The 19006-nt window shown below is 39.7% G+C and overlaps 1 protein-coding gene across 6 annotated transcripts in view; it reads left to right on the forward strand.

Moving 5' to 3' along the window:
• ctbp2a (C-terminal binding protein 2a) overlaps positions 1-19006 on the forward strand; it is a 68339-nt gene that overhangs the window by 41176 nt on the left and 8157 nt on the right. For 5 of the 6 annotated variants that reach the window (XM_031307583.2, XM_031307590.2, XM_035992060.1 and 2 more), the window contains one exon: positions 14720-14874. In XM_031307583.2, coding sequence (XP_031163443.1) covers positions 14720-14874 — 155 coding nt within the window. Of the gene's footprint in view, positions 1-4944; positions 5623-14719; positions 14875-19006 lie in introns of those variants that run through there. The other variant, XM_035992061.1, reaches the window with a different exon arrangement.

Consider the following 19006-nt stretch of genomic DNA (forward strand, 5'->3'; position numbering starts at 1 on the left):
TGCAGCTGATAATTATTTGTATTTATTTTTTCAGATTTAGGAGAAAAATGCCCCTCACAATGTTTTTTTTCCCCCTCCAACAGTCCCCACATATACACTGATACAATAGATACCGGCAGATGATAAAATGGTCGGGGTCAAGTAGATATGTGTACAGAATAATAACAATACACATAATATTCTGTATGGGTGTCATCAAAAGAAGCTGGACTAGGCCTGCACGATAAAGCGTTATAAAATCACGATCTCGATTCACCCCGTTCACGATTTCATTTTTAAATGACTTTGATTTATTTTTATTATTATTTTTATTATTATTATTTTATTTTTCTCTCCTTCAATTAATTTATTGAAAGCATTTGACATTGACATTAACATGTTTTAATTATGTAAAGACATGTTCAAGGAGTTCAGATAGAGCCTGTATCAGGGCCATATTTAGTTCAGTGTGTTATATGTCACTATTTTTGGTAGCCTACTGTACTTAAATGGCCAGTATGTACTTTATTTTCTTTATTCATTGAAGCCTCTATGTTGACAGGCTTGTGGTGATGCGCAATGTGCTATAGCTGCCAAAAAAAATCTGTTTGGTACTGCCAATTTGTTTTGTTTTCGTCATGGTTCATGTGTGCAATAAACATTAGACTTTGTGAGAAAAAAATCGTGGCAGAGAATCGTGAAATCAATTCTAAGCTAAAAAATCGTGATTCATATTTTTCCGCGAATCGTGCAGGCCTAAGCTGGACCTTAAAAGGTAAAGTCTGACCATGGAGGCTAAAAGCTCTTTCTGGCCAATTTTTCTCATCTTTTCAGGGAGACTTGAAGTGATTAACTGCAGGTTGTGTGAGCAGAGTCGGAGGAAGGACAGATAGAGACAAGACACAGGAGGCCACATGCTCAAACATTTGTAGCTCAAAAAAAGAAGAAAAAAGGCAATTAAATGAGAATCCTGAGACCCTGACTCCTTCCTGTTCCTCTCCTCCCCTCTCCTCTCAGTGCCAACTGGGGAGTCACCCTGAATTATTCATTTTGAGAAAATGAAATCTTGACGGGTGTTAAACCAGAGTGAAGAAGAGACAGAGCTGGCCATGTTCTCTGCTGTGTGTGTGTGTGTGTGTGTGTGTGTGTGTGTGTGTGTGTGTGTGTGTGTGTGTGTGTGACCAGGCGTTGCAGAACTTGACACTGCTTGGCTGTGTTTTAACAAAAGCGAGGGGGAGATATGTTTAGAAGTGCTGATGAATCTCATTTGCACCCGAGGAAAATATTCGACATTTCTTAGTAGGCATGCCAGTCGTGTTCAGGATCACACAGGACTGTAAATGGGATAGTGTTTCACAGTGTTTTTAGTCTCACACAGGGAGGGTGATTTTATGTGTGTGAGTAATGACTGCATATTTGATCCTAAATTTATATATTTTTTGTTCAGATAATTTATATATTAAAAAACACATTTCTGAGGAAGCTAAATTTAAGGCAGCCAGTTGCTTGCCAGTATCTTACTGTGTGTGTGCGTGTGCGTGTGTGTGTATTTTTATTTTATTTATTTATTTATTTGACAGGGACAATGCACAGCTCCGTAGCAGTACCAGAGTTAGCTATAAGCTAATTTTTATCTGTAGTCCATGTATTTGTTCACTGTTAAATTTTTCATGGCTGTTCACTCTATTTGTCTAAGCCGGCAGCATACATCAGGATAAACAACGCCCCCCATCATCTCTCTCTAACTCTCTCTCTCTCTCTCTCTCTCTCTCACTCACTCACTCACTCACACTCACACACACACACACACACACACACACACACACACACACACACACAGACACAGCCAGTTTCTCAAGTCACAGAGAGAGAAAGAAAAAGGTGGAGGAGAGTGATGGTGTTGGAGAGGTGCAGCGATGCACAGACGGGGTATGAATGGGGAACAAGAATTTATGTGCTGCGAACACCTCCCTGATAAAAAACAAAAAAACCACAACATCTGTTGTCCACCTGCAGCTGTGCCATCTTTCTTTTTCCCTCGTTTTTTTTCACTGCCCCCTCTTCTCCTCCTACTCTCATCCGTGCTTCAATCATTTGGCAAAATCACATCATGTAGATCACAAGAGGCAGATGGGATGGTACATTTTACCGTAGACCCCTTCTCCCTCCAGTGCTCTCTTTTCATGAATGAGGTTTGTTTACTCCAGGCCTGGTTTGTGGGCTCAGGTTACATGTTGTAACCAAACCTACTCAATGGAGCGATTTAAACTCACTACATTCCTGTTGAATTTACAGTAAACACATGTTAACTGTGTGTCAATCACTGCTCATGCGCACACATTAATTCTCCCTTGTGGAGGGAGGGGCTTAGGAGACTGTTTTGGGCTTTAGCGGAAAGGAGGGAGGGACTGAGAAGTTGTCGATGTTCAAATTTTTTGGCTAAGTCCTGGATCTTTGCAATCCTACCTACAGCACCTTTAACATGGCTTTACATTTTTCCAAGGGGACTGGATTATTAAAATGGCGTTTTCCACCAATCAGTGCTAACCATTGGAACCTGAATAAAATATTATAATAGAGTATTTAGAGGGCTGCAATAACAATTATTATTATTGTTAATTAATCTGTCAATTAGCTTTTTGGTCAACCACATATGCTATAAAATGTCAGAAAACAGCAAAAATGTCGATCACAACCTCCCAGAACCCAACATGACAACTTGAGAGAGCTTGTTTTGTCTGACCAACAGTCCTAAACCCAAATATATTCAATTTACAATTATATAAAACATAGAAAAACTTTACTAAACTAAACTAACAATACTTGCATATTTATATATTCTGGATTTGTCAATGAATGAAAATGAGCAAAAGGATGACGTAAGTGTAAGAATGTTTAGTTAGGTAATTCAACTTTTCCCATAACTTATATTCGCATTGCATGTATTTTTACAATTCTTAAAACATGCTTGGATAGAATCTTTAAACTTGAATTTAAAAAAGGAATCAAATCTGCTACTAAATGCAGCCTATAAAACATTATGCACTGTAATATCTTACATACAGTATATCTGCCAGTTTTGTTGATATAACTGTCATGCTCTAATGCTAACAATTTTAAAGGTCCAATGTGTAGGAATTTTTCCCATCTAGCGTTGAGATCATATATCGCAATCAACTCTCTCGCACCACGCAGTTCAAAGTATGTATTACAGCTACGGTAGCCTTCACGCTTCAAAAAGCCTGGCTCTTGCTCTTTTCAATATCCTTTTTCTTTTTCTGGGCGAAGAAGAAGACTCCTGTTCCTGAAATTTGGATTTTGAATATGTGTAGTCCTCCATGTTTCCTTCTTCAAACTTGCCGGGGCTGGGAAGCTACGATACCCATTATCAGCATTAGCAGCACCTGTGAGTTTATCATGTGACAGCGAAAACGTGAAAGGCGGAGCAGTATGTCCTGTATGTCCCTTACCGGCTAACGTATTTCAAGATGTCGCATGAATTATGGAGCGCCTACCTCAGTTCATGCGAATGCAAATGTAAATTTCAATCCAAAAGGAATACTTGGAATTGATGGTGGTGGTAAATATTCACGAAAAAGGACAAGTTTGTGAACGGGCAACACAGATTTTGATAATGAACAACTAACCACGTTACACACTGGACCTTTAAGGCTGCCACTAACAATTTTCATTATCAATAATGAAAATCGTTAGTGGCAGCCTTAGTGGCAGAAAATAATCACTAGATTAATCAATTGATTAATCTAGTGATTATTTTCTAGATTACTTGATTGGTCTATAAAATCAGAAAACTGTGGCAATGTGTGTGAAAATGGTTGCACTACTGAACTGTAATGGATGGCAGATTTACAGAATGTATGTTCCCTCTGCAAAAGCACTGTTGTGTCTACGTATGATGACCTGGAAGCCCTTCTTAACCTTCATTATCAAAATCCTTTTTAAGGTGTCTGTCAGAGACAAAGTGTTGGGCTGCCCTCTCAGACTAGAGTCGTAGTAAACATGTTAATCTGTTACTCCTGTGCTTGGGGTTTAAATCAATTAGACACCGGGATGGATTTTCCTACAGTAAGTGTTACCATAAGTTCACTTGTTGAACTTGGTGGATGTGCTTGTGTCTGAAAGTACACACACACAATCCCCACTCTGACAAACACTCGTTGTGCATGTTCTGATCCCCAGTGAGCTCAGGAGCAGGTGTGTTGAGACTTGTAGATACATACACTTCTTTTACATATGGGAATTAATTTTGCAACTGCAGGATTTAAAAAAAAAAAAAAAAAAAAAAAAAGACTGTTGATAGATGTCTGTGCTTTAGTCTTTGCATGGCATTCCTCCAGCATGTTTTCATGCACTTGTGAGTGCTCACCTCAGCTTCTGCATTCGTCCTTGTATGAAACAGTCATCACATGTGTGTCTCTGGCTTTGCTTGTACATCTTGGTCCTTTGTGCAAGCATGACAAGTATTGACGTGAATGCTGTGTTAAAGCCTAGAAATTAGACACTCAATGGCTCATTGAACGGCAAAACCAATCAAAATGCGTTAAAGAGCGAGGATAACATTTGCAGACTGAGATAGGAAGAGTAAAGGAGAGTTTGTGAGCAAGAGGGAGTGAGACTGAAAAAAGGGGGAAAGGGGCTGGCACTCTTAAAGCCGTGAAGGCCAGATCACAAATAATAAAACAGAAAGGGAGGGAGGGAAGGAGGGAGGGAGGAGAGGAAAAAAAAAGAGAGAAGGAAAATATGTTGAGCGAAGGGGAAGGACGGAGAGAATGGAAGGAGTCGTACGTGTGCCAGGAGCGCTGCACCTCTCGCTGTGACTGCTGCTCTTCAAGGATTTTTTTCCCTCTCTCTTTCGTCTCTTTTATTTACCTCCCTCTTTTCTTTTCTTCTGCATAGCTGTGCCACCGGCTTGTTTGTCTTTTTTTCGGCGTTTACCATTTTTCTCCCCCCACCCCTCCCTCTCTCTCTTTCTCTCTCTCTCTCTCTCTCTGTCTTTCTGTGACTTGCAACAAAAGGCTGACGGAGTGAGCCTGGCGTCTGAATGAATAGCCCAAACCTGCCGTGAAGGGAGAGAGGAGGGAGACGGAGCAGGAAAGAGGAGGCTGAAGAGAAAAGATACAAGTGATCTGGCTGAAGAGGCGTAAAGAGGAGGACGCTCAGAAGTGCTGATTGCTGGCTGAAGACGAATAGAGATCCAATTTTTTTCCCTCCCCCTCTCTTTGGAGATTAAAGGAGTTGACGGCACCGCTTTAACCACATGGGTGTGAGTGAGTGATCGTAGTTCTCGCTCTCCCGTCCTCCCTCTCGCCCACTGCCCTCCTGTGCCACCTTCCATTTCTTTCCCCCGCTCAAGAGTACCAGTCGTCTGAGAAAGAGAAATGAAGCTTCTGGGGGTGAGGTGACGAAGGAGGACAGATTTGGAAACAAGCAGTGGGAGACCAATAGAAGACAGTGAGAGGGAAGGAGGGAGGCTGGAGGAGGAGGTAGAGAGGAGAGGATAACCCCAGGGCATACTGTGTGAGAATACTCCCCCAACCCCAATTTGTTTTTGTCGCTCTTCACCACATTTCCTCTGCCATGTGCAGCTCCTGATTTGAAGAATGTGGCGACAGCATTTCCCAGGCAAGGAGCATGTTTCAAACTGTCGTGTGTGTGTGTGTGTGTGCACGTACTCATCAAGGGTAATAATAAAAAGCTGTGTGTGTGTGTGTGTGTGTGTGTGTGATGGCGAGAGGTGGGGGAGGAGGGATTTGGTTTTAAGGCTAATGAGCCTCTTATTTTTTTGCAATGAAGTGTGTCATGAAAAGTGTGTGTGTGTGTGTGTGTGTGTGTGCGTGTGTGTGTGTGTGTGTAGTTTGACACCACAGAACTCTGCACAGCAGCGAGAGGAGGTGAGATTAGATGGGCTGTCATTTGAAGGGTCAAAGGTTTCAGAAGAATGGGCACATAGTGTTAATAGTTGGTCCGGAGTGTGTATTCAGGCGTGTACTGTGGATATAAAGTGTGTTTTTTTTAAATGTGGATTTATTAGTGTTCACTTTGATGCTTAAATACAAATGAAAATAATGTTAAAAGAATCACTAATATCCAGCTGAAAAATTGCATTAAAAATACAAAACACTATTTTAATCATAGACTGACTTCTGGGTCTCACAATAATAATTCCCAATTTTCTCAGCGTTGTCAGCATTGCAAAAATACCTTGTTCACTGTTTACTAATAATTATCAGTGTTGTCAGCATAACTTTTAGGTGCATTAGGACAAACAATCTTGCTAAAAATATCGTTAAATTTTCACAGGAAAATGTATGGAATTTTTAGATTCTGCAGATGAATATTTGAATTTGTTTCATACTTCTTGATGTCGTCTCCTCCTTGGTTGGTGGTCAGTGTTTGCCTGTGGGTAGGTAACAGAGATTATTCAAAGTTTATTGTGTGTGTGTGTGTGTGTGTCAGTAAAGCTTGAGTGCACTGTCCGCTGTTCATCAGCACTGACAGCTGCTTTTGTCTCAGGACCCCGGTTGTTTTCAGGCCTTGCTAGCGAGGCACAAAAGACAACATTTAAAGAGGAGACGGTGATGGATGGATGCTCTCCTTTCTCACATTGTGTTGTATTTACCGCTGACACCACCTGTGATATCTTTATGTCAGCGTATGTTTCCCCTTTCTTCCTCAGCTCTCTTGCACTTTTACATGTAATTTCACCCTGCCCTTCTCTCTCATCTTTTTATCTCTCCCCTCCCTCGCCCCTCTTGGCTGGGCGTTTGGGTGGTGATAAGTTTGGAGGAGGGCAGGCAGAGGGAGGACAAACAAGGTCTTTGTGTGTCCACATAGTGGAACAAGAAACAGGCTGGGGTTGCGGCGGTGTAGCCGGGTGCTGATAGGGTCGGGTGGGGGCCTGGAGGAGGCAAGTCTGCCAAAAAAAAGATTACACCTCCATTCTTTTTCTATGGTAAACACACTCAAGAAATTAGACACTCCCAAGAATACAGGCGCCGGTTTCTTGTATGCGCGGTTATAGAGTGTAGCATTGCTGTTTTTATATTGTAAGTAGCATGCCGGTGCACATACACAACCAGCACTATGAGAACAGAAGTATACGAGAGCATTGGCATTGAGAGCTGTGAATGCCCTTAAACATTTTATTCAACAAAATTTGTGACATCCCAGAAAACCACTGATCATTAATGGTTATCATCTGTGGGTGTGTGTGAAGCTAATTGCAGCCAAACTCTGTGTGCCGCTGTGTGTGCGCAGTACCACTGTGAACATGTTTGTGTTCCTGATGTCTCCCTGGAAAATGCCACAAGAAACACCGATTGTGCAACTTCTGCAAACCTCATGCTCCATGTTTGGGTTGCCAGGTTGGGTGGCCTGTGGCACGTTGCCTTTTGGGGGCAATATTTTACATCATAATATCGAGCTTTTCCTGTCTCACTGCTGCACTTGCCACAAAGACAGCCTGCTGGGTTATCCGCTTGGACCCCCTCCTCCTCTAACTCTCTGACTATCCCATCACTGAGGCCCCCAGCTTGGGAGTTGCTAGGTAACCAGAACCAGCTGTTGGTCCTAAGCCTGTTGAGCCCGTGTTGGCGCTGCCTCAACTGCAGAGTAGTTTTCTCTGAAAGCTTGCTGTGAACTCAGCGACCGCTGCTGTGGCCCTGACATCATTGTGCCATGGAAAATCTTCCTCACTTCCTTTTGTTTTTGCAGTTTTATTGTTCCATTGATGCGGGGACCGGTGTGGGAGCATCCGCGGCATGTATCACACCAGTTTGAGGCATTTCATCACCTTGCACACACAACTACAGGGGAAATGGGAAATAGAGCGAGAAAGAGGCAGGAGGAGAGTGAAAAGAAGGAGCTGGTTTCCTGGAAGAAGTCACCTGTAATATAGAGTCAGTTAAAAAAGACATCAGGTTATAAAACAGTCTCTAAGGGGAGGATACTAAACTTCTTAGAAGGCTTTTAACAGAGATTCGAGATGGCAGAGTACACAGTAATTATTCAGGAAATCACAACATTGCAGGTAAGTTAATACGACTGCAGTACCCAAAGTGGACAATTTACCTTTCAAAGTGTAGGACAACCTCACAAACAAGCCACAAGTAAATCTGTAGGGAGTGTCTAAATGAAATCGTCTTTGTAAACCAGCTGAGGCATGTTAGAGACCCATGAAACCACAAAACCAGAGAACACAATCTGTCAGAAAATAGAGCTTTAGAAATGGAGATAACTGATGTAGTGTGATGTGTAAAACTGAAGTGCAATTTAAAGATTGGTTTCCAAACCCTAGGGGAAAAACACAGGTTTAAGTTGGGGTTTGTTTTCTTTCATTGATTGTTTGTGCTCGATTCAGGAAATTATCCTTCTCCCTCTGAAAACTCTTGACTCACAGCGTCTGGCAGTGAAGCTTTCTGAGCTGCTTTTCCAAGATCACCCCTTCCAAACGAGAGAATTAGAAACCAGATCCTATTCACTAAGGAGAGACATATTTCTATGAGTTCTGCTTTTTTTTGCTCTCTCTAACATTTAAAAAGATGACTTCTATTTCTGTTGTCAGAATCCAAAAAGGCTTTTTAGTTTGGAACATCTGTAATCCATTTGTGGTTTGAAGTACGCTCTTGCCTGCTCTGCCAAATGTTTTCATACTTCCTGGAGAATCATCCAGTTTGTGATTAGCATTGGCTAAAGGATGATATCAGTCTTAGTCCATTCAAACTTCCCTTGAGGGATGTAACAAGACATGACCTCCACTGGACAAGACTATCTGCTGTCACACTGAACACGGTTTAGATTTAGTTAGCGAAGCTATTGGCTGTGTTTCTTTATTACTTGCTGGCTTACAGACCATGCTGGCTGTTGTGCTATGATAAATACTTTGGGTACAATAACAGGAAATTGACACAAGCAATTTGCATTTTTATGTGAATAACTACCAGCCAAAATATCCTAGCGCCTAATGTAAACCATCTTTAGTCATGTTGGTTTGCCCAGCTCACAGGAGTTACGTAACAGCAAATATGCAATTGATAAATGGCTCTGTGGTGCATTTTTACCCCTCTTAAAAGTGAGACTGGTGTTTTGTGTGTTGGGTGGGACTCTGTGTTTGGTCAAGGAGAATTCTGGCTGCTGGGTGGGGCGGCTGGCAAGCTGCTGGAGGGAGAAAGAGTGATAGAGGGAGAGAGATGAATATAAACAGAGAGAAAGTGGCAAGACAAGAGTAAAGTGAAGTAAATAAAAAGAGCCAGATGCGATCAGTTTTTTTGATTCTTTAGTAGCTGGACCTCTGGCCTTCAAGTGCTGCCATTAGACCAGCTGCCTTGTGATCAGTGGGGGTGTTAAGAGCCACCCTAGGGTGATTATTGGTAATACTGCTTCTCTAACTAGAATAGTGGCAAAGACAGAACATTCTGTTTAGTTGCTGTCAAATGTGCATCTTGAAAGTGTTGGAAATACATCCTCTGAAAAGCTCTCTAAGCTGCGGCACAGTCAGTATATTTGAATCAGTGAGGTATTAGCAAACGTATGTATACATTTTAGAAAATTTCACTTTAGAAATGTAAACTCTGTGGATTATTTGAAATTGCAGCACAAGGTGTACAGTGCACAGCATAAATGAGTACACCCATGCTAAATTTGACTAAAAAGAGGAATAAAAAAATCATCTTTTGGAAATTGAACTTAATGCCTTAATTAAAAAAATGAGGAAAAATCCAACCTTTAAGGACACCAATTTTCTTTGTGAATGAATAATGTATCGTAAATAAATAAATGTTCTTCCTTAAAATACAGGGAGCATAAGTGAGTATACCCCTATGTTAAATTCCCATAGAGGCAGGCAGAGTTTTATTTTTAAAGGCCAGTTATTTCATGGATCCAGGATACTATGCATCCTGATAAAGTTCCCTTGGCCTTTGGAATTAAAATAGACCCACATCATCACATACCCTTCACCATACCTAGAGATGGGCATGTTTTTATGTCGGTTAGCCTAATAGCTGGTTTGATTTGCATTGATATGGATCTTATCTCAGTTAGCTATTAGGCTAACTGAAATAAAACCATGCCAATCTCTAGGTATGGTGAAGGGTATGTGATGATGTGGGGCTATTTTAATTCCAAAGGCCAAGGAAACTATCAGGATGCATAGTATCCTGGATCCATGAAATAACTGGCCTTTAAAAATAAAAATCTGCCTGCCTCTATGGGAATTTAACAGAGGGGGTACTCACTTATGCCCCCTGCATTTTAAGGAAGAACATGTATTTATTCACGATACATTATTCATTCACAAAGAAAATTGGTGTCCTTAAAGGTTGGATTTTTCCTCATTTTTTTAATTAAGGCATTTAGATCAATTTTTTTATTCCTCTTTTTAGTCAAATTTAGCATGGGTGTACTCATTTATGCTGAGCACTGTACCTGTTTGAGAATGGCATCCCATATGTCGACAACTCAGCCTTTTTTCTAAATAACATTTCCCTCTGACGCTGTTTTTGCAGTTAAAGCCTGTCACTGATTGGTTTAAGAACTTCAAATGATGATGAATTCTGCTCGACCTGCACTAGCAGGAGGAAATGCAGTTTAGTGTACTTCTGACGGCATGAGACTAGAGTCTAAAGCCCCAAACTCATTAACTTTGATGTGACAGACAATCCCTGGAGCCATGGTGATAAGAGGCCATTACAGAGCTTTCGCACAGAATGTGTGCTTATTTGTTTGTGAATACACATTATGAGTGTGGATTTATTATTGTTCAAACCTGTCCTCATGTATGATAAACATACTGTCATTTTCAGTTTTTCTTTTTGGCTGAGTGACTGAGGGAAGACTCAGTTCTTTCGGTCCAAACTAAAGAGATCCTTCAAATCGCTGGCCAGGTATCTGAGTCATTAAGACACTCATTAACAGCCTTGTTAGGCGTTAATTATCCGCAGATTCATCATGTGTTAAATGCGGTGCCACGTTCTGCCTTATTAGGCTGGAGAAAGGCTATTAGCCACTAGGACATAATAATAAACAGGAGTTTGACCTATATATGAAGCTGCATTTTTTCCACCAGCGGCGTCTCCTTTACGTGTGTATAAAATATAAGCAAGTGAGCCTGTGTTCGCTGCTTTTCTGTCCTTTCATCTCAGAGTGTGTGCGTTTCCGTGTTTTCATGTGTGCACATGTTTGAGCTGCGTACGTCCTTGTGTGTGACTGTTAGATGATAGAAGTATTTTCTTGCTTAGCCCCCCTCACACACACCATGAGTCCCTCCGGTGAGAATAATGCAAGCTTTCAGCTTATACTAGAAAGATGGATGTCACTACTTCCACATATTTCATTTAACCTTTTCTTTTTTATGCACCTTTCTTCTTTTCTCACCATTCTTCTCTTTTGATATGCTATGTAGGCTTTTAAGAAGCACTGCTTTTATTAGGAGCGCTGCACAATAATAATATTGTTAAGGGCTATAATATAATGAAATATAATAAAACACAATCTCTTTATCTCTACAGCATTTTATAAAGTGGCTCACAAAGCAGTTATAAAACCTTCAACTCATAAAAGCAACACAAAGTAAGCAAAACATAAAAGCAAAGCAATAATAAAAAAGGAAAAGGTCAGTAATAACTAACAGAACATTATTTCATTAAAATAAGTTTCCAGGGGTGATTAAACTGATAATAATTGATCTGCTTGTTTAAACTGCTCAAAGGAGGATGGAGGAAGTATTGCATAAAGTTGGGAAACTTACAAGAGAATGATATAAAATAGAATAATCAAAAATGAAACAACAGAGGTAAAGATATCCTGACTTTAAGTGTTTAGAATGGGTGAAGCTCCAAAACACTGTACAGTATACTACATTTCCTATAATGCAATTCAATAGCTTTTTTTTATTAGGCCCACATTGCCCCCCTAAATACCCACACATCCAGTTTGCAGGCTTTTTGTTAAAAAAAAAGTTAGCTCTTGTGACAAGCAAACTGAACTTCATGTGTAAAATTGGTGGAATACTCCTTTAAAGGCCCATCCACAAATTTACAAATACAATTTATCCTGCAAGTATCAACCCACTTGAGATGTTAAGTTTAAGAGATCTATGATACACTTGATTTTTTTTCCCGCCATCACTGTCCTCCTTCCTTTCTCAAACTGTTTCTCAACACTCCCCTCCTTTCCTTCTTCATCTTTAAGGGGTGTACCGTGTACTCTTCCTCTACATGTCATCTCTGTTTGTAGAGACTTTTTGCTGCACACCTCAATTTCTCGCATCTGAGATGTCTGAATGTGGTTCACCTTCCTCTGTGGTTTAATAGAAACAGAGACCACCAGTTATTAATTCAATTTCAGTTCAATTTTATTTATAGTATCAAATCATAACAAGAGTTATCTCAAGACACTTAACAGATAGAGTAGGTCTAGACCACACTATAATATAGAAAGACCCAATTCCAGTAATTCCCCCAAGAGCAAGCATTTAGTGCTACAGTGGCGAGGAAAAACTCCCTTTTCCCTATTAGAGGAATAAACCCTGAAAGAAAACGCACGTTGAATGTAGGTTTGTCAAAGCTGTGATATTAATGACACATTTCTAAGCTCTTTTTTAAAATGAATCCCGTTTCCATTTCTCTCTGATAGGTCTAGCTCGGGTGGTCTGTTATTCATAATGGTGTGTGTGTGTGTGTGTGTGTGTGTGTGTTTGCATGTGTGTAAAGGTGATGTGGCACCACAGAGGTGTACTGTTTATAGCTTGTTCAAAGGTACAATGTGAATCTACAGTTTGTATAACGTTGCATCCAGAATCTTTTTTAAAATGGACACTTTACCGCATAGACTAGTCTGTTAATCTGCGGTCTACGTGATATCGACTGGGAAAAATATTTTAATAAATAACTGATGAAATGCGGGACACTATTTGCTATACTGAATGTTAATGTTAAAGATAGCCTGGTTGGATATTATTTTAAGACTTTCTCTTAGCTTTAAGCCCCTGAAAGCTTGATTTGAAATGTAAGTATTTCTCTATAAAATCAAGTATTCATGACTAAATAAGCAAGTTAATAAGTTAAAGTCAAAGTTTTGAAAAATAACGTTGTTGGTTATTATTTATTAAGCACTCAAAATCTCCGCTAATCTGCTTCATCAGGACTGTGTGGGTGTGGTGTGATCAGATTTTGTTGACAGTGGCCTGGCAACATAAAACAACAACTGGCATGAAATTTAGATTCAAATGTTTACTCTTTTTCACAACTGAGCCCATTTCAAACCAGTGAGACTTGCACAGAAAAACACACACAAATACAGAAACCTCTTGTGAAATAGCCCAAACTATTCTAACTTTGGCAGAAATGTTTGCGTTCACGTAGGATCCCGTAACTCATAGTAACAAGCTGATTGAGAAAATGGATTTTTAGGGCCTTTAAATTGTAGACCAATACCAGAAAATACAATTTTAGAGGGCCATCTTCTTAAAATTTGGAACAGTAATCAATGCAACCTTTTCGATTATCTGTGCAGAACAGAACACGAGCCTACTGGTGCAGAATTAAAGCACAGTTAACTGAAACACTGCTACATTTACATGCACCCTTTGTTTTATTATTATTTATTATTTTGTTTTCTATTATACACATCTGATCTGTTTAAAGTAAAGTAAACATATGTTAGCATGTTGTAGTCGTGTAGGTCACTAACACTGTCCTTGCTTCCCAGAACTGGAGGAGTTAGAGAGACATAGAGCGAGCAGGCTTGGATGTCCTCTCCAGCAGCGCAGATGTCACTAAATAAAATATTTCATAATCCTGCCCAAATCCTCTAATCACCATGACAACAGGCAGCAGGGAGCCAGAGAGTGGTGGTGTGTGGACCCCCCCCTTTTCTCTTTTTTCTTTTCCCTCTTTTTAGTGGAATTTGGGTCCACACACTGTCACATTTTCTCCTCAATTTTACATTATCACCTAAAGAATACTTTAGGTAGTGTAAGTTAATTGGCACATTCTGCCAGAGTCAACTCAATCTGTCAACTCAATCCGTCAGTCAATCAGTCAAGTAAGACACACATAATTCATCAATACTGGCACATTTCTAGTTTCCTGTGATTTTTTGCCACTTTTCTCCCTGAAGGGCAACCGTATCATAACTCCACAGCAAGGCAAGGAAAAAGATAGAAAGCCAAAAAACTCACTCTGAGAGGTCAAACCTGGAGACGACCACAAGTTTGAATTTAATTATTGAATACCTGGTGATTTTCTTCAGTGTCGGAACAAGTGTGTAGTGGATGTAAACTGTACAGAAGGTGCAGAGACGCACATACTGAAGGCCTGCCGGCTTCTATACGGTGATAGGATAATGGAGGTGATGACCTCATGGGGTGAAAGGACCTGTTGCCTGGTAACAGTGTGGATAACAGCGAGAGAGGATATTCATATTAACAGCGTTGTATGTGTGTGAGAGAATGTGTGTATGTGTGTTATATCGACCAGCGTTGCCAGGTAAGGGAGACGATGATAGTGGTTTAAAGTAGAGAACAAACACACTGGTGTGTGTGTGTGTGTGTGTGTGTGTGTGTGTGTGTGTGTGCAAACCTCACAGTCCCAGCCTGTGTAAAGACTTCCTGCTGCGGGATGCATTTCCTACATTTTACTGCTTCTTCTGCAGCTCACTTGACTGTGTGTGCCACACATAAATAATTAACTCCCTCTCTTCACTCTCTGTCTCTCTGCAGGTATTCGGCCGCAGATTATGAATGGGCCTATGCACCCACGCCCCCTGGTGGCGCTGCTGGATGGGCGCGACTGCACCGTGGAGATGCCCATCCTTAAAGATCTGGCCACTGTGGCTTTCTGTGATGCCCAGTCCACACAGGAGATACATGAAAAGGTATAATCTTTCCCTCTGTAATTTTTTGGAAAATGCAGCAGCTACAAGTCTTCAAGTCAGGATTTCCTCATCACCAAATTCTTTTTATATCTTTACATTAGTTAAACGGTTACCTGCACTAAAACAAACCTGTAGCACTGAACTTTTAAATAACCCCTTGTAAAACGAACCGCCGTCCTGGGATAGCTCTTTAAAGCCTTGTCCAAATTCTTAAGTGTTTTCCATGAAGGTTCCTTATTTATAAGCTCATTTTAGCAGCCTTTGTTTATGTATGTAATTAACTTTAATCAATTCTAGTTGATTTGCTCTCAATTAACTTTTTGTTGTTGCTTTAAACACTCTGTAGCATGTAGATGTCAAGTCTAGAGTGGATATGTTTCTAATCTGCCTCAATACTCAGCCAGGAAAAAAATAAAAAGGGAGGGAATAAGCAGAATTAAAACAATGATGTGTCAGGTAGTGTAGCAGTAACAAGCAACTTCAGGTATTGGGGGATTTATTTGATAATCATATCATGTCATATCATCATATCAAGATTCCTACAGTCATATAGTGTTGTCATTTCCGTTTTGATATTGTAGTTTTAATACATAAAATTAATAAAATGCATAGACTGAAATGAGAAATAAAAGCAACACTAACATTTTATCAAATCAAAAGTATAAATGTGATTAAAACACAGAGACACAGAATAATAAAACAAAAAACACTAACACTTTAAGAAAAGTCAAATTTTCAGTTTAAATTAATTGCCACATTCTTTTCTTCTTCTTTCTTCTTAAGAGTTGACTTTTCTTCCACATAATTTATATATATATATATATATATATATATATATAGCTTATGCAGACATTTACATTACAACTTGCATTAAATTTGTGATTGCTTTGCATGTGACAGACATCGGATATGTGCAAACAGGAATTGAGGCATTGTTTGTAAGTTTAATATACAGTACATGTTTGGAATAGGTTAGACCAGAGATCTTCAATAGGGGGTCCGGGACCCGTAGGGGGTCCTCAGAGTCACTGCAGGGGGGCCTCCAAATTATTGTTAATTTTTGAAAGTTTTTTCAAAAATTAAAATGAATCCAACACATTATTAGCAAATATAAATCCCCACTGATGATAGGCTTACTGGCCTAGAGGTAAGATAGCCATCCACAGATACAGTATATCCTAAGGATTCAATGTGCCACATGTATGTGTAACATTAAAACATGATTTATAAAATCATGCCGACAATTATTATTTTAATAGCTTAGTATTCTATGTACTAATAAAGTATGTATAAAGGCTTTAGGCTGCCCTACATGTTATTGTAGGCCCAGTTTAATAAGCAACTTAATTTTATACAATATATGCAGTAGGGGGTCCCTGCTCCGTCTCTCTTTCAGTTAAGGGGTCCTTAAAAAACGTTAAAGACCCCTGGGTTAGACCACATAATGTTGTACTCTGTAGCAACACAATGAGTCTGTGTTGCTTGCTGTAACAGTAGTAATAGTAGTAGTAGTAGTAGTAGTAGTAGTGGCAGTATTTGCAGGAACACACACACACACACACACACACACACACACTGTGATATGGACATAATATACACTTTGAATGTGATTGTTGAGTAATTTGTCTTTAGTTGAGTGCTGAAGAATCATCTCTTTCTTTCTTCTACATCTCCTTCTCTGTAATGTTTTAATAATATTTCAGCCCACTGACTTGTTCCACTCTCCCAGTGAAACTATAATGGTTTCATCACTGACTCTAATCCCACTGGGTGCTGAAGTGCTGCTTTGTTAAATAAAAAGGAGGCTGGTCATAGAAATGCAGTATAATTGTTCTGAGTCAGAGTGGGTGAAACATTTGTCTTATTTTACTGCCTATACACTGGAGCCAGTCAGTAGCAATTTTACAATCCAAGCTGGAGGATTTGTGTCTTTACACTCAAAAAGAGAATAGGAAGGGTTCCACGTCATGGTTATATTCATTTCAGTGAATGATGCTACCTTGCACTAAATTCTCAAAACTGTCAATGTTTTTAATCTACAATTAAAAGGCAGTCAGTTATACTTTTATGCCTACCGAATTATGTGAATTTAGAGTTTAAAAGGAAGAAATGCAAAATAAATAATTGATTTTTCTTCATATTACTTTAGTCTTTTAGTTCACATACACATATAAACACACACACACACACACACACACACACACACACAAGCAATCTCTGTCCAGCAAGATGCTCTCATAGTGAATACATTACACATACTGAGGACCCATCTGGGAGAATAGATGTTGGCAGCGTTCCCACAACTATAACTGCACAGCAGAGGGTACAGATGGGGCACTACACACATGCACACACACACACTTGCCAAGAACCTCACTGCAAGTTTCAGTAGTGAAGAACTGTTCACACACACAAGTATTTAAACAGACTCACACACCAAGCAAGCAAACCGAAGCACACTGCTGTCTTTTTTGCATTCACTGCCTGGAAGTGAGCAGATGCAGCGATTAAGGAATCTGTCACTCAAAGAATCCATGTACACTGTCACACTTGTGTTCTTGTGCCAGTGGTGACCTGTAAAAGTGTTGTGGCCCATGCTGAGTACAATTTTAAAGAAAATTATTAAAAAGCACTTGTAGGTATGTTAACTAATTAACTAATACACTACTGTCCATGGAAAGACACTAAAGACTTGGTTGAAAAATGAAAAGTGGTTTGTCTTTCAAATCGCTGTATTCGTAACAGCTGTTTTTATGAAGCACTGCTGTTCAAGTGCAAACTAAAATTTCACTGAAAACCTCAAGCACAGCACAGTTTAGGATGTAATTGAGAAAATTATATGTGTCTCGCTCGTGCAGAAAACACGACACCAGGACAAAAAGAACGTTTTAAGAAGAAAAATGGAGAATATCAGTACTTTGTCATACATGAATGGCAGTTTTCTTTGGGCTTTTTTTAATAGTTGAAAGTGTAGTGAATAGACAGGAAAAGTTGGGAGAGAGAGAGGAGGGGCATGACATTCAACAACGGTCCTTAGCTGTAAGTGAAGCAGAGACGTTGCAGTTATGTTGTATGTGCCTTAACTGTGCTCTGTGTTTTGAATATTCTAAGATGTAGGCATAATAAAAATAAAAAAATTAATATATAAAATGATGGTTCTGGACTTTCATGTCTGCATTGTTTTCCTCAAGTGTCTGAACATCCAATGCTTTAATCGCTAAGACTTTTGAGAACCATACACAGAGGAAGGAGAACAGGAGTGTGAATGTGAAACATTGTGTTTATGTTTTCAACAAAGATTATCAAATAATGTATTGAATTAGTTAGTCTTTGTTGCAGCATTTTGGGCATAATCTTTATGGAATAGTTTGATGTTTTGGAAAATTAGCTTTTTTACCAAGAGTTAGATGACAAGAATGATAGAACTTTTTACACCAAGTACAAAGCTAGAGCAAGCAGGCGATGACTGAAAGCAGGGGGAAACTGCTGCACTCCAAAGCTCAAGAATATGCCTACGAACACCTATAAAGCCCACCATTTAATAGTTTATAGTTATTTTTACATATTCACGCTACACAACTCCCTCTTAAACCACAAATAAATCTCAAATGCTCAAGTTTCTTTAAAGCTTTGTAAATATTCCATTACACTGGTGTAGAATAATGTGTAGTGTGTTGTCAAGTGCTTTGGAATATTCACGATCCCTCGCCTACGTATAGCCCTGTACAAAACATTGTAAATATGCACATACACTGTGGCATGCCAGCTCAAACTGCAGAAGAGTTCTTTAACTAATAAACACAACACAAAACACATTAGCTCACTTTTTCCACTTCATGTAAACTTGCTCTCAGCTTGTATTCCTGTTGCTTAACAGTCGGCTCTGATTCTGTGTAGTTCTCCAGCATCGTTCGTCTCCAGCCAAGCCTGCTGCTGGTCCTGCTTTGCTCAAGTAATGAGATTAATGCATGAGGAGAGCTTTAACCTTCAATTTTGCATCCAGCTTTCACTACAGATAGCTCCAATAAAATGATCATCATCATGGCTATGCTAATCTGGCTGGGTTAATTCAAGAGGGTTGTGAATTTAAACCAGTTGTTTAACAGCCGTGGCTTGCAGCAGCTACTTACTC

Source organism: Sander lucioperca, chromosome 15, assembly GCF_008315115.2.
Source record: "Sander lucioperca isolate FBNREF2018 chromosome 15, SLUC_FBN_1.2, whole genome shotgun sequence".
In the NCBI taxonomy this organism is placed as follows: domain Eukaryota; kingdom Metazoa; phylum Chordata; class Actinopteri; order Perciformes; family Percidae; genus Sander; species Sander lucioperca.